The sequence below is a fragment of the Limulus polyphemus genome, unplaced genomic scaffold (genome assembly GCF_000517525.1).
Source record: "Limulus polyphemus unplaced genomic scaffold, Limulus_polyphemus-2.1.2 Scaffold416, whole genome shotgun sequence".
Taxonomy (NCBI): Eukaryota; Metazoa; Arthropoda; class Merostomata; order Xiphosura; family Limulidae; genus Limulus; species Limulus polyphemus.
In genome coordinates, this window is record NW_013666026.1 from 217,905 (window position 1) to 234,995 (window position 17,091).

General features: G+C 34.3%; 1 protein-coding gene across 2 annotated transcripts in view; it reads left to right on the top strand.

Annotated features, from left to right (window-relative positions):
- The window catches only part of LOC111085473 (protein TMEPAI-like), an 81,485-nt gene that overhangs the window by 57,712 nt on the left and 6,682 nt on the right, over nt 1-17,091 (top strand). The window contains exons 1-2 of one of the 2 annotated variants that reach the window (XM_022384226.1): nt 4,641-5,783; nt 9,710-9,930. In XM_022384226.1, coding sequence (XP_022239934.1) covers nt 5,687-5,783; nt 9,710-9,930 — 318 coding nt within the window. In that variant the 5' untranslated portion in view covers nt 4,641-5,686. Of the gene's footprint in view, nt 1-4,640; nt 5,784-9,709; nt 9,931-17,091 lie in introns of those variants that run through there. The other variant, XM_022384227.1, reaches the window with a different exon arrangement.

Here is a 17,091-nt window from a genome sequence, read left to right on the forward strand (position 1 = left end):
AAAGTGAAAAACTTGTCTGCGGCCTTTGGAATGTTAATACTACATATACGAGTACGCTTGTGCAACACAAGAAGCTCTGTGGACTTTGTGTTACACATGGATAACACCATTACAGTACAACAGATGTTCTATGATCCCTCAGTTCCTGCACACTAACTAACTACTGTATGTCTTATGTGGATGTGCTACAACATGTAAAAAAAATACGCAGAAAATATGTTTGGGTAAAGACTATGTGTAAAATACATCCCAAGTGGGAATTGGGTAATTAATTTGCCTCGATATTGCTTAAAAGAAATTATGAGAAATTTGAGCGTGAAACAGGAGTGAAAATGCCTCATTGCTTTATTCAGTAGTTGTAGATGAAATAGTTGTGCAAACGTTAAACATATAAATTCAAAAGCTTTCTGAACCTATATTATCGATTTAAGAAGAATTGATTGATAAGTAAATCCTTTTATGAAATGTTATTGTTGATCGATTACAAACGAAAGTAGATGTATCATAGGAGAGAAACTTGTCTAAGGAGAACGTTGAGATTGATCAAGACAGTCTTTAAGTTTAAGGGTCACCTGTACTGACCTTCCTCTTTATTTTTCATTTTTTTACGCGCGCATGCAAACAGTTTCCTAATGAGCTGTTTATTGTATAAAACAAAATTCAATTTCAAACAAAACTGTTAGATGAAGTCGTAAAATGGCGAAATGCAATAATTCAACATTTTAACCCATGATCTCATGCAAAGTTCTATAAAGTTGGAAATCTCTTTTGCTTTTTTACCTTTAAAGTATTCCCTGTTGAATGTATTATGTCATCAATTTGAAAGTGGAACTTATGTGAAGCTTTTTATTAATAACTAGTGTACAGTTAACAGGCCTGGCGTTTTGGAGTAGTTAGCGTTACCGGACTGTGTATATCCTATGGTTCATGGTTCGCGGCCCATTGCCGACAAAAACGCGCTCCACATTTTGGAGCCGTGCTTGTGCTGCGAGGGACGGTCAGATCCCGCTATTCCGTCTAACAAGAATGACCCAAGAGTTGTCGGTCTGTCAGTTCAAAATTGAGAAAGACAATGCGCAGATATGTTGTGTAACTTTGTGCGAATAATCTAACAACCCAAACTGTTCAGTTGGTTTATATCACTGAAAGTTTTTATGTCTGTGTACTTTTGTAGAGCATCATTGTTCTGCGTATGCATATAAAACCAGAGAAACAATAGTATATCTCAAAAAACGCAAATTCGTTATTTTATTTTGTAAAACATTAACAGTCTTTGCAAAGAAGGCTTACTCGAAAGAAAACTAAACGCATATTGATTCTGCACACAACAAATCCTTCGAAATGCTCTGGTAATCATATCTATTCCGTACAGTAGCATTTCCTCGTTGATATGGTAATTACAATTCCAATACATTGAAATGACATTTTCTTTCAAAAGTTTACTGGTCTACATATTGCATGAATAGCCCAGTGAAGACATTTCTTGCAGAAACAAAGAAAAAAATCCAGCTTTCACTAAAAGTCAAAATAAGCTTCTGCAGCTGGAAATGAGAGATAATGGATTGATTCACTTTATCGTCTGTCTTTCAGTGCTGTTGATAAAGAATATACACAAAAATTCTTTATCTACTAGCTTAATGTAATTTAATTTATACTGACATCAAATTCTTCTCCAATTTATTTATCATAAATAGATTATGCATGAAAACGTGAATTCCCGTGTTGGAATAATAAATGTGTATTGTGAAAAAAATCACGATAGTCCTTTCAATTTCGATAGTTATACTCGTATCCGGATATAGTTAGTTACCGAATTCACCGAATAGTTGCTCACGTACGTTCTAAATGATTCACGTTTACCTTCATCTGCAAGTGTCCACGCAACATGCCGCCCATGAGATTCGGGGTTATTCATTGTGTGTGTCAAATATAAAAGACTGTTTAGTGTAGATATTATTAATTAATTATTTTTGAGTTAATATTTCATAATTGTTTAGTTGTTTGTTTTTTTTATAATAAAAGAGTTAAAATCAAATATTATTAGAAATTGCGTCGCGTGAAATTTATTGATGTCGATGATATAGAGATTTCTAGAAGTCGAGCAGACGATTAAGTGCGAAATATATAAATAGTGTGAGACGAGTGGGAACAGCAGACTGACAAAGCAGACAAGAAAGTAAAGTCACGGGAGGTAGAAGTTCGGTCAAGGAAAGTTAAATGTAAAGTTAACTGCCATAGGAGTGAAAGGCCTAACGATTAAGATGTTAGGGGAAAACTAACAGTTTTAAAAGAGATACAAAGTATAGTTTATTCCGTCAATTCTAAAGTAATTGAACCAGCTTGAGTGCACTTTGACAAAAGAAACAGAAATAAAGAAAGATAGTTCGGCTTGTCAACTGAAATTCTAAAGCAATTGAATAGGCCTACGAGAACTTTTGACAAGAAGAAGAGAACTATATATATAGTGTATATGATATGCCTATTATCTCCAGAGTATAAAGAATTTGTTGTACATACTTTTAACTAGTTCGAATATACATACATATATATATATATATATTATTTTGAAAACACGTGGAGTGAATGCTGTTCATTTATTTTCCAATTTATCGCCAACAAGTCACAAACACGTACTGTAGAAGAATACTTAGCCCAACACCCATATTATTCAACCTATCTACCAAATACTGCTATTATATATAATATTAAGAAGAATAAGCATATTTATTTTGACAGTATGAAAGGGTACAGATATACTGATTATCTTAATGTTCTTGGAGTAACGGCCATCACTAGAAAATGGACACTTATAGTTGATAATATTATGAAATGTAAGCTGTAATTATATCCTTATAACGGGCGTTTAAGACATATTTGATAAAACACTAAAATATTTCCGAATAGTTTTGAAATGGGCGTGATTAGACGTTGAAACCGACTACTTGTGACAAACAGATCCTTCTCTGAAACCAGCGTTTACCTCACTTAACTTCAGGACGTCCTGAAAAACAAGTCACGCTATCTTACTATTTTCAATTGTCGTATATACATGGATGTTTATTTGTTTTAGATATTCACGCAAAGCTACTCATAGGTTGTTTGTACTAGCTGTCCGTAAATTTGAACTCAGCAATATACCACCAACTCCTGGGCTTCTCTAATCGAATAATTGGATTTCACTGTCACTCTTATAATGCACCCACGGCCCTAAAAGAGCGAAATATGATTATGCAGCAACGGGGCTCGAACCATGGGCTTTCAGATTTACAGTCCGACAAACTAACCACTAAGTGTATATGTGGGTGTAATTCACATATAGGTAATTTCGTGAGTGAGTGACCATAAGTCTAACTACTTCTCGACAGTACTTAAACTATAAACTTTTAACTACTACTTTATATAATAATAATAATACATAGCAATATAATAAATTCCACAGTGCAGCAAAGGCATTATATAAAAGGTTTGAAATAGTTTAATCAATTACCTAATTATTTTACACGCTAGATGATATAGTAAGAAAATCTAAATTAGCACATACATTGCAAGTCCAAACAAAAAGTGCAATTGCAAATCGCGACTTCAGATAATAATCCAGTCAGAGTTCGTAGAATTTCAATTTCTGACAAATTAGAATTCAACTTTAATTTGAGTTTCCATCCAGAAACTCAAACCAAAGTTGAATCAGAACTCGTAGCTACAAACTCTAAATAAGAACACAGAATCGATCCATACTAGAAACAACGTGGGTCACTTGACTGTTTTGTGTGGTATGCCAAGAAAAGAGTCATATAACACTTAGTTTTGTTTTGTTTTTACAATTTCATTAATTGTTTGTTTGTTTGTTTTGAATTTCGCGCAAAGCTAATCTAGGGCTATCTGCGCTATCTTAGAAAGTTTCTCAAGGAATGTTTAGATAATGACTAAATATGACATAGTGACATATGACAAAGAAAAAATTAAAACGCTTTCACGTTTCTGTAGAAAACCAGATACTGTTAACAAACACATGTGTGCATTTCAACGTATGTATTATGCTTGTTTGTTTTGAATTTCGCGCAAAGCTACACGAGGGCTATCTGCGCTAGCCGTCCCTAATTTAGCAGTGTAAGACTAGAGGGAAGGCAGCTAGTCATCACCACCCACCGCCAACTCTTGGGCTACTCTTTTTACCAACGAATAGTGGGATTGACCGTCACATTATAACGCCCCTACTGCTGAAAGGGCGAGCATGTTTGGTGGGACGGGGATTCGAACCCGCGACCAGCAGATTGCGAGTCGAGTGCCCTAACCACCTGGCCATGCCGGGCCCAATTTCATTAAGTAGGATAAAAAGGTATCCCACTGAACAACGTAAATTGTAAAATAACACAGAATTAAGTTGAAATAATCAAACTTGTTAAAGTGGCCATTTCTAGTTCTTACATTTCATATTTACACACTCATAAATATGTATAGAAATTGTAGTTCAAGGTGGCTTCACTTCAAGATGAATATGTATAAGAAAACTCGATCCCTTCTTTTCTATGAAACTGTATTCGAGTTTTCCTATACACAAACACACACACACACACACACATATATATATATATATATATCATATATTTGAAAAACTAAAACATTGAAAGGGAAACTTTGCTGAATCATACCAACTTTATTATACACACGCAAACAGTATGAGCGAATACTATAGGACACCAGTATATAAAGTACGAAACATAAACAACTATCACTAGCTTCAAATTGAAGAATTCTTGGTAATGGCAGCTATAAAATTGACGTAGTTTAGATTTTGTTTTCGGAATTACGGCGTGTTTACAATAAGCGTTGATCTCGAAAGATGGCATGTTTACAACAAGCGTTGATTTCGGAAGATAAGACGTATTTGAATAGAAATATGTCTCTTCTGTGCATTATACGGGTTCTGGGACTACCTTGACGTTACTTTTGACTTATAAAATGTTCTTCATCTCATTTTGCACCTTGGCAACAAAATGTCATTGATATCGTTTCTGAGACACATATATGGCAAGTGATAAATCAGATACGTGTGGACACACTTGTCTGCACAAATCTTAGTCAGTGACGTCAGTTTAATATGATTTTATTTATACTTTTAAACGCTCAAATGAAACGCTTTTAAATCAGACTCGCACAGAATAGTGCAACAGCTTCGTACACCTAACGGTATTTTGATCTGTTCTGTTGAACCGCGGCGTTCCTAGCTAGCTTGAAATGCTGCTAGTGTTTTGTAGCAAGTAAGACCCAGGTAGCTAGACTATGACTGTGCGCATGAGTAGTATATTCATCCTTGACAGTTGTCTTGGCGACTAAGGACACGCTACAATGATTTCTCCGAGCCGTGAGTGCGCTCAGTCTTCAGATATATATATTGATCACATGTGTCGTATAGCAGGGGATTGGTGCCTATTGGCGGCCCACTCGCCCACCGCAAATGAGCGTGTGATGGCCAGCTGATCAGTCTAGAAGACTGAGTTGAGTGTGGACTGTGGTTAGAAAGAAGGCTGAGGTTAGTAGTAGTAGCAATCAGATGTTATCAGAGACCTGACTGATATGTGAATATTACGAAAGTGTGTATCTTCGACAATTTTCGTGGAGTAGCCTGGTTATCTAATAACATTATTCCACTGGTCCACAATGCCACTGCACCTCATTGCCCTAAGTCATGACCGAAGTTTTCGCTATGAACATTACTACAACAAGCAGTATATACCACGTCAACGACAGCTTGATATTTAAACTACAGCCAGCCAGTGTTAAAGGTGCTTGTGTTTTTTTTTCATTTCACGATAAATTGTTTAATTAGATATAACAGTCATAAGTAAGGGCTTGTTCCTTATAAAGCGTTGTGTATGTTGTCTATAGTGATTTGAGCTGCAAAGTAGCATAACTTCAGAGATAAAAAAATGTAATCTTATCGTAAGGCTCTCTCGGTATCACTTCAGTGTGATCTTGCAGAACGAATTAGCTAGCTTCGTAAGTGATAGCAATGAATGTAAATAATCCACTCTAAAAACTGAGAAAATACATATAATTGATAAACCTGAAATTATTAACACCTGTGATTATTTGCCACAATTTATCATAGATATTTATTTCTCGGGACTACATCGTGTGTAGTTTGGACTTGTGTAAAATTTTCCAAGACAAAATGTTCAGAGAATTTTTATAAGCTTAGCATGAAGTTCTTAAGACAATAAATTATTAAAGTACATCCTTGTTTACAGCCCTCCTAGCGGCTCAGTGGTAAGTCTGTGAACTTATACTTGTGTAAAATTTTCCAAGACAAAATGTTCAGAGAATTTTTATAAGCTTACCATGAAGTTCTTAAGACAAAAAATTAATAAAGCACATCCTTGTTTACAGCCCTCCTAGTGGCTCAGCGGTAAGTCTGTGGACTTAGACGCTAAAAACCGGGTTTCGTTATCCACGGTGGGCACAGCATAGATAGCCCATTGTGTAGCTTTGTGCTTAATTACAAACCATTCGATTTCTCGCAGTGGATACAGCAGATAGCTAGCTCAGTGTGGCTTTACTCTAAAACAAGCAAATTTATCTAAGGAACCTTTCAGTTTCATTTCTACACCTCCCTCCTTTTGTGTATGGTAAATGATAAGTTTGTAATATTTCTGTACCTATCATTTTTGCTTTAATCTACCCAAAAAAATTAATGAAGAGAAAGATCCAGGGTCTTGTAATTTTTTTTATTTCCTCAACATATCACCTTACTGAAGACAAGTAAGTACACTAAACGTTTTATTGCTAAGACTGGACTTTTTCAGTTGGATGATACATCGAAAAATAGATTATTTTCACTGGATACTAGTAGTTTCTCTTCATTAAACATGTTTACACTCCAGTGTGCGCTAGGCTACCAGAATTCTACTAGATTTTGTAAAGAAAATGTATTGAGAAATAATTTTAGTGTCTCTGGATAATAATACATTTGTTTTAATGAAACGCTCGTGAAGGAAGATGTGTCTCACTTGGCATCTTTTCATACTGCACTTTTTAATGTACAAGCATTAAGGTATTTAAGCTTGTTAAAGAAATTCAAGTGTAAATTGAGATTTAACAAGTACATGTACTGCTACAGGCACTGTTTCTACCAATAGATGGCCACACTAGTTAGAGAATTGTAAATAATTAAGACTGTGTGTAGATGTTTTTTATTCATATTTTATATCTTATTAAATAAAAAAGAAAACAAATTAATTTTGTTTTCAAAGAAAATTATCTCAGTTGGATTACTTCTTAAGACACTCTGACATTTTTATGATAAAGAAACGACTTTATATTTCAGAAAAAGAATAATACTTTAATATACTAATATTTCGAATTTCAGGTTACAGTGTAATACAGAAACCGAGGAGAAGTGGTATAAAGTTAAGCTTTGATTTATAAGTGGTAATAGTAATCGAGAAACCACATGATATCGCATATGGGGTAACAAGCCTTAGATTAAAATGTTTCATCTGTATGGCACAAAATTTGCTCTTTTGTATGAATGGTAACTAAAGGCATTTTTAAGTGATTTATTGGGTAATATGAAAAATAAAATTAGTAAATATAGACGACAAGAAAATGATGTACATAGAGTGAGACGGAGTGTGTTAAAATAGCTTAAATAAATAAACACATTTAAGTGTGCTTATGAAAATGGCCTCATGGTGTGTCATGTAAGCGTATTTTGTTTCCTTTGTAGTCAGTTTTTGTATTACATTGGACACTGACAAAGACATTAGTCGAAGTATTAATACATCTTAGAACCCTGAGTGAAAAAAAAAAAGAATAATATGCTATTACATGTCAACCATATTACATTTCCCGTATATAGTGCCGACAAAGCTTTTCGCCCAATTCCAGGGCTCATCAAGACGGCAGGATACGGCAGACGTAGTAGTTGTCTTGGCGCTATATATATATAAATATATCATCAGTTTTCATGAGCAACAACTGTTATGATGTGAACTGAATTAAGCAAGTGAATTGTAATTATGGTAATATGGAAGTGTTTTTTTCCGAAATTGAAAATCCTTTTTTTTCTTATCAAACATGTCTAATAAAGTATTTAGGCTATAACTGATATCATAAAATACGGTTTGTTTCCTTTCGCGCAAATTTACTTAATAGGCTATCTGCACTCTGTCCACATGGAGCGGAGGGATACAAGTAATTCAGTGTGTGTGTCACGCTGTACTGATTGCTTGGTATGTCTTGGTTAAAATAAAACTTTGAGCAGAAAGGGTTGCTGTGTCAACAATCTTTATTCTCATATTTCATGTTTGAAAAGCAGTGTACTTTTCATAAAGAGCTACTGTACCTCTAATTTTTCGTCATAAAATAGCTTTGAACATCAGAGTTATATGCGTTTTGGTTAATCAGTGAATGTTATATGATTATGCGTTTACCATTCAACTTAATTAAAACTAAAAGTTAAAAGGTATGTAGTTCAAGCACTGTATACTAACCGGGTGAAGGAGGATTGTTTAATCTTCTAGCACCCTTGATTAGTGATTATTTCTTAGGAGCTAATTACTTTTAAATCAAAATAACTGCCAGGGAAAAACGAAACTGTATACTAATATTTTATCAGATACTAACTCCAATTTATTTATTATAATTATTTATTTATTGTATTTCATTTATATTATATTATAATTATTTATTTATTATATTTCATTTATATTACATTATAATTATTTATTTATTATATTTCATTTATATTATATCATAGTTATTATAATTATTTATTTATCATAGAAATTTATTTATTATAGAAATTTATTTGATAATTGTTTTCATATGTATGTTTCAACTGTACTTGCTTCCTTCTCTCTGCCTTTCACACTAAAAAAAAAGTAGCAAAAGAGAATATTTACTTGCTTTAAAGTTTAAGTTTAACAGACAGTATTTCCTTGATAAATTATATTTTATATGTGTAGAAGCACGTGTGAATTGGTTCTTCTGATATTGACTGCTATTTTAGATGTATCTTTTTGTTGAATAAATTAGCCCTTTGAAGAACATTGAAAATAAATGTAGTCAATACTTAATTAAATTCTTATTTAACAAAAAAGTTACACATTCAAGAAATTTTGTAGCTTTACAATATATTTATCCGCAAATGGAAGTAGTTTCAATTATTTTGGGTAAAACTGGCAATCTACAGCTAAAAGAAGCAGTAGGAATGGACATCTGGTTGTTAAATATATTACTTACAAGAATATCTTTTTTTTTAACTTTCCACTTTATATAATTTTTTTATGAGGAACTTTAATGTACTTAAAGGTACTTCTTAAAATCTTTTTAAAAATCAATTTTTCTTTGGTGAATGTATAGAGAATATGTGTAGGAAAGCATGCGCAACCACAAAAGTTAATAAAAGTTGAAAGATATATAATTTGAGCACTTCAGTTATTTGTGTTAATTTAAACTTACACAAGTATGTGTGTAATTGGGGTCCTTTACCTTTGATAGTCACCTTATTTGAATTATTTTATAAACATTTTTGTATTTAATAATATTTTCTTAAATTCTTTCTCAAACTTTGTTTTTAGGTTTCTTCTATATTTCTCTCCCCTTTTTTCTCTTCATTATTCTCAGTAAAGATTTTGATAGTTTAAACCTTTATTTTTAAAGGGTACTAACATTAATTGGAATAACATTTTGATATATTTTCTTCCAGTGTCTGTTATACAAATTGTCATCATTGTGATAGCTGTCGTTTTGATGCTGGGACTCATTACATGCATCATCAGTCACTACAAGATGGGGTTATGGTCCTGGCGAGAAGGATGGGGAAGACCATCTTTTAACCCTTCAGAGCCACAGAGTCTTCTACAAGTAAATCCTTCACAGAACTTGCCTTCATTAGAACATAACTATACACCAGCTCCACATTCCTCAGTAAGCAGCAGTATGATTTGAGATTTAATTATGGAGTGGGGGGAGTAAATATTAGAATGCAACTATTTGACACCTGACATTGGATTATGTTGTAGCTTTGTAGCACACAACATAAAAGCATAAAACTGGTATATTATTGTCAAGTTCTTTTAATCTTTTTGGGAAAGGGGCAGTTGCCCCTCTTGGCTTCCACAATTGGTGATCCTGTCGGTAATTCATTGGTTTTGTCTGCTACAATTTCACAGTGAATTCTGGGTTTATGTATATATATATCAGGCTTGTACTTGTTAATCCCCACATAAGTTTTGGGTTGGTTTGCTTTATGACCCTTAATAAGTTGTAGGTTCATACAGTTCATATTGATCTCCACTTGACTGTTATACCTATCTGGCTTAATGTTTCAACTACTCATTCTCTTTAAATTTTACTTGATCTACTCTTTCACTGAAACTTTCATTTGATAAAATTATATTAATTGTTTCTGTACTTCTAATATAATTTTGTTTAGCTATTAATACTTCAGAGATTATTTTCTTTAACAATATAAAAGTAGTTTCATTTTCTGTAAAACATGCAGTATTTTATTTTGGGAGATAGGTAAATAAGTTTACTTCTCAAAACTGTATATTCTAATGATGTTGCTATAGCATTACTAAATCATAATTTTGTACATAATCATTTAGCATAATTAAAAATAATCTAAAAAAGTTTGTTCTGTTGTTTAAAGTATGACAAAAATGTACTTTGAAAGAAAAATGATTGAAGGTGTATTAATATGTCTATATTAGTAAGTTTCATGGATGTTGTATTTTTATGCATTTTAAGAACAAAGGTGGCAAGGAAGAGATTTTTTACAAAATCAGCTATTGATAACTCTTCTTTATGCTGTTTTCATACTTCAAATTTAAGTTTCAAACTACATTACTACATGTAGTCAAGTGCTTGCAATGAGATTATGGTGATTGGTTATTAATTATTTTTGTACCTTACATTTTGGCTGCTTAATCTGGTGCCATATTCAGGAAAGTCCTGAGAATGACTATTTTCTCTGTGATAGTGGCTGGGATTCAACCCTCTTGATGAGAGTTTTGTTCTTCATTAATTTAACTTGAGTCTTCTGTATTAAGAGTTTAAATTAGACTAACTAATGAATGTTGACAAGAAGATTGTCCAGATTTTGCCAACATCTATGCTGGGTTGACTGAGTGTGTTATGAGTTAGGTGGATGTAGAAGAATTCTTTTATTTATTTTTTTCATGTATCATTTATAACCTGTTATTTCAGTACTATTAGAGTTTATTGTAAGACCTTCTCTAGCATAATGGGATATTGAAGAGAGATCATTATTACTAAGTAGTACTTCAGAGATTATTTTCTTTAACAAGATCCTCCTGAATCCTAATTTTTCTTGTTTTTGTTGTTTTATTTATTCAATGTATTGGTATCTACATTCATAAGGAATGCTCTGAGTTGTGTTTTTCCTCTTCATGTGGTCTTTATATGTTTGGTGTTTACTAATTGCTCTTGCATTGCATTGTGGCTTCTGAATACTATTCTGATGTTATGTTATTTAAGTATTCTCTGTATGGTTTCATAGAGACCTCTGATGTAGGATAATATGGCTGTATGTGTTTAATTTTTTTCCTGTTTATTTCAAGTATTCATCTTCTTTATCAAGTGTTCTAAGTATCCATTGCTAAGAAGGGTTTTAGTGGTGGTGGTGGTGTTTTTTTTCCATCTTCTTAATTTTTTTGGTATTACAAGTCTTATTCATTTTTGAAACTAGGCAGTCTATGACACCTGTCTTTACAATGCTGAGGTGGTTTGATTTATAGTTAAGACATTTAAGCATATTTATGAGTTTCCTGTAAACCTCTGTGTATGTAAGTTATGTATTTTAGTAACCACTGCTTCAAGGAATAGGAGCTTGCTATGTTTTCCAATTTCCATCATGAATGGTATTGTGGGATGTTGCACATTCAAGTGGCTCATGAAATCTTGAATCTCATTTGTCGTACATGGCCATATTACAAATGTATCAACATATCTGAGCCATATCTTTAGGCATAGAGTAGCTGTTTTGAAGATGTTAAAGAGGTTACTGAGTAATGGTGATAGGGGTGAGCCCATAGCTAGGCAGCTGTTCTGTTAGAATTAATGTAATAAGTTCTTATTGTTGGTAGTATTTATATAGTAGATTGTTGTGATGCAGAAGGCTGTATGTTCTATTGTTGTGGAGATAGTCATGTGACTATTGGTGGAGGATTTGTAGTGTGTCAAGGGTGGGTACATTACTGAAGAGGTGGATATGTGAAAGCTTATCATTATGTCTTTTGAGGTTTACCTAGAAAACTCTTTATCATGTTGTTAAGCTGAGTCAGCTACATTGTCTAAAATAGTTATGAGAAGTTTTAAGATATTTAAAATACAAGTTGACATTCTGCATATATTGTATACATTAGATCATCTTAAAAAAGTTTAAAATGTCTATCAAATTTAGATAACTTTTTTAATCATTACAGAAACTTAAGCTCTTAAAAAATCCTTATGTCTCTATAATGGCTTGAAGCTTCTAAAGTTCGGTTTTAGATATTATTTACATTCCTAGAAATGTCAGTACTGTTTCTACAGACATCATAAACATTTGCTTTTAGAGATCATCATACGTCTCTATAAAAAAATAATTTTTTTATAAATATTATAAGATTCAACCATAGTTAACTGTTTGATTCCTAATAATCTATGTCATTAAAATTGTAAAGAGGAATTTTAGAAATAACTTTAAACTGTTAAAAACAAGTACAGTTTTATTCACTAGTGACTTCTTTGTGTTCATTAATCATTCTCAAATATCAAGTTTGTAAGTACTGTTACGACAGCAGAGGTTACGTGATGCTAGTAACACGCCACGCGCTTCTAGAACGTTCATGAAGTATCGGGAGACTACTAGATATGGAGTAGTCTTGTATGTATAAGACCGGCCAAGAAGCGACGGGAACAATGTGTAATTGAACTGCCGACAGAGGGAGAGTATTGTTGAGTCGAGCACGTGAGACGTTCGTTGTGAATTATAGCGTTTGTTATAGCGCGACTGTGGAAATTAAGTGCATTGCAAAGTTGTATTCAGAGAGAATAAACCAGTTTTATTTAAGAAAGGACTTGTATCACTAAAGTTTCTTTGGAAATAGTTGGTAACATAACAAATTGGTGTCAGGAGTGGGATAGAAAATCAAAATCAAAAAAGAAGAAGATGGAAACGAGAGGCGGAAAATCAAACTACAGCTTAGCAGATTTGATGGCAGCAATACAAAAACATCAAAAGAAACAAGAAGAGAGACAACAGCAGTTGCAAGAAAACCTGCAACAGTGGCAGCTGGAACAGCAAAATAAACAAGAGAGATTACAGCAGTTGTTGGAGGAAAAAGAAAAGAAACAAGAAGAGAGACAACAGCAGTTGCAAAACTGAAACAATAAAGGAAACAAGAAGTACAAACGGAAAACATTAGTAAATTTAAAAGCGAATTGAATACATTAAGGATGATTTATTGTCTTTTATACAAGGAGGATACATTAACCATCGACTTAATCAGCCCCAGACAATGACAAGCCCCTTCCAGACCCCACAGCTAAACCCTAATGCAGACATCTTCAGTCCTGTTAGAAGTCACATCCCAGATATGAATGTCAGTAATAGGAGTGATCCAGTACGAAGGAGACCATGGGAATTCGATGGGAAGGCACCATGGTAAGCATATAGAGTACAATTTGAGCTACTGGCAGAAATGAATGGGTGGACAGAGGAGCAGAAAGCAGTATATCTGGCAACAAGCTTGAAGGGTCAACCACTAGAAATACTTGGACAGTTGTCAGCAGATGACAGGCACAACTGTAGAGCATTGATAGCGGTTCTGGAACTCAGGTATGGAACCCAAAATCAGTCTGAAGTCTACAGGGCTACGTTTAAGACAAGAGTCTGTGCTATAGGGGAGAGCCTGCAAAAGCTGGCACAGGACTTGGAAAGTATGGCACACAAAGCCTACCCAACTGCACCACCCGATCTCCTCAAGTTGTTGCTGAGGGTTCAGTTCGTACATGCCTTGGACAGTCCACAACTAAAGGTACAAGTGAAGCAAGCACACCCCTCTACTATGCAGGACGCAATGGCCAGAGCTCTTGAATTTGAATCCTACATTAAGTCCAGCACAGAGGTACCAAGGTTGGTACAGTCATCTTTATTGGACGGTGATTGCCTGTGTTTATTCTGTGCTCCACAAGGTCTGTGCAGCCGAGGTCATGATCTCCTTTTGAAAAGATGTCTGTATAATTCGCCAAAAGTTCCCTAGCCTGAAGAGGCTGTGATGATGACAAATGGGCTATGCTCTTCTTATAGAGGTCAGTTAAATGTTCTGGGAGAGGATGTCCTTTCTTTATGGTTGTATTTCCTGCCTTAACATTGACTGGCTCCACCTCTTGGCCCACACTTAACAATGCTCCTTCGTTAAATGTCTGCTCATATTTAGAGACATTAGCCATTGTTATGGGTACTGTTTGATGACCTGCCACAAGTGACCTTCCAATCTTCACATTTGCTGGCCTAGATGGGTCTTCCACTGCTTCCACAAGCATCGGGCTTCCTTGGGCCATCCAGCTTCCCTTTCATATAGACATTATGTGTGCTTGGCATTTTACACATAGCTGTTGGGACTTTCACAATTGGAGTTGATAGGCATTCATCAACACGAACCACTACTGGTTTCCTTGAGACTGACTTATTGGTAGTATTCTTCTTACACTGGCTCCTCATATGTCCTTGCTCTCCACAGTTCCAACAACTTTTCTGGGTAGCAGCCTTTCCTGTCGTGACATCTTCCCTGTATTGAAGTTGCCAGCATTGAGCTCTCTTGTGCCCAGGTTTGTTACAGTGCCAGCAGAGTCCCTCAAACCTCTCTGAAAGCTGCCCTTTTCTGGCCTTGAATCCTGATCCCTCCAAAGAGAATAGCTCCGGCAAAGCGACAAGAGATAGAGACGGACAATTGAGTTAATTACCGTAAGTAAACTGTGTGAATCATTGTGAATTATAGCGTGTGTTTAAGTGAAAGTGACTGTGGAAATTAAGTGTATTGCAAAGTTGTATTGAGAAAGAATAAACTAGTTTTATTTAAGAAAGAACTTGTGTCGCTGAAGTTTTTCGGAAAGAATTTCTACGGAAAATTAACCAACGAACACAGAGGCGCGACAATATTATTAAAATTAATAACATTAAAATTTATGTTGTATTGTTTATTAATGTTTGTACCTAATCCTGGCCAAGCAGGGGTTTATTAATTGTTTTTTGGAAGTGATAAAATGCGCATTCTAGTTGTTCTAAAGATTCTTTTGGATTTGTTGTTATATTTAATAAATTGTTATTGTTTCACCCTGGTTGTAGCGGCGTTTTGTTCGGCTTGTTCGAATACATATATTAATTTAAATATAAGTGGAGTTTCGTGCTGTTATTTTATTGTCGAATTTATCACCAACAAGTCTTAGACACCTACTGTAAAATAATCCTTAGCCCAACATACCAATATATTTATATTACTATGTACATTACTAAAAAATAAGTTCCCGACATCGTGATATCCTTTTGAATTTCAGAAATCAGGTATTCGTATTCGAATACAACTTTGGGAGTATTGAAATACTTTGACAAGGAAAATTACAGTATTAGTATTCAAATTCAATGTCATAGTACTCGCATTCGTTGAATAATTTAGTGAATACTTAATATTGTAAGAATGAATATCAAGTTTTACACTCATAAAATTTGTAGACTGTCATTATTACATTCGAAACACGTTCATTTTACTTTCAGTACAAGCTTCTTGGGAACGAAGTTTGTATTGAAAGAGAAATTAACACTTTTCTGTACAGTAAATAACGTAGATGAAAACCTTGAGTTTCTATTAGACGTCGGAGAGAACTATTGACAAATCCTGAAATAGAGGATGTGACAAGTTCGTGTGGCAATAGGGTTCTGATTTTCTATTTGATGGGTATGTAACCAAACAAAATTGAAGGCTATGAAAATTATGCTTTGCCTGAGAGATGACAATATTATAATACGTACTATAATATTATACTATAATATACGTACTATATAAATATTATAATACTTTAAGTTAAATTTCGTACTTCTTGAAGGGGTGATAAATATATTAGAAAAGAGGAGCTGCCTAGAGAAAAAAGTCACATTTTTCAGACTAGGGAAATTCAGGGTTTTTCTTTAATATTGACATATAACATCAAGTACTTAAAACTTATATACTATTAGAATATGGATTATTAGCTACGATTTTATGCTATTCTGTTTGGTAAAACATGAACAAAAAGTAGTTCTTATCGATGATGCTTTTCCATCTTACAATTACGTTGTTAATGCCCTATTTAAAGAAATCACTTGGCTTTGAAGCAAAAAACATGTTGATGTCCTCTTTAACACCTTCCATATTTGCATGCGTTTTCTCATTAAGATGGTGTTGCAGCGAACAAAAAAGATGGTGATCTAATGGTGCCATATCTGGAGAATATGGTGGGTGGGAGAGAACTTCCCAACTCCATAATCTTGTGTTGCGTCAAACGTGCCACATATGGGCGTGCATTGTCGTGGAGAAGAAGAACACCTTTCCGATTGATGAGTGATGGGTGTTTCTGATGTAGGGCTTGGTTTAAACGTTCCGGTTGCTGACTATAGATCTCTGCAATGACAGTTCGCTGTGGATTGAAGAGTTCGAAATGAATTACTCCTTTGATGTCACACCAAATGTAAAGCATCACTTTCTGCGGATGGAGTCCAGGTTTTGCGTTCGGAAGTGGTTTTTTCTAGGACTGAGCCATTGTTTTTGGCGTTAGTATTCGCATAGAGAATCCATTTTTCATCACCGGTGACAGTTCTGTCCAAAAAATGATTCACGCGCATTACGCGCCAGAAGAGACGAAGCAACGTTCACATGTTGGAAACAATGATCATCGGATAATTCGTGAGGCACCCAAACACCTTCTTTAAGGAGTTTTCCCATATTCCATAGATGTTTACGTATTGTTTCATGAAAGACATGTCATTTCAGGGTCATTTCACGAGTGTGTTGCCTTAGGTTAGTTTGTTTGTTTTTGAATTTCGCG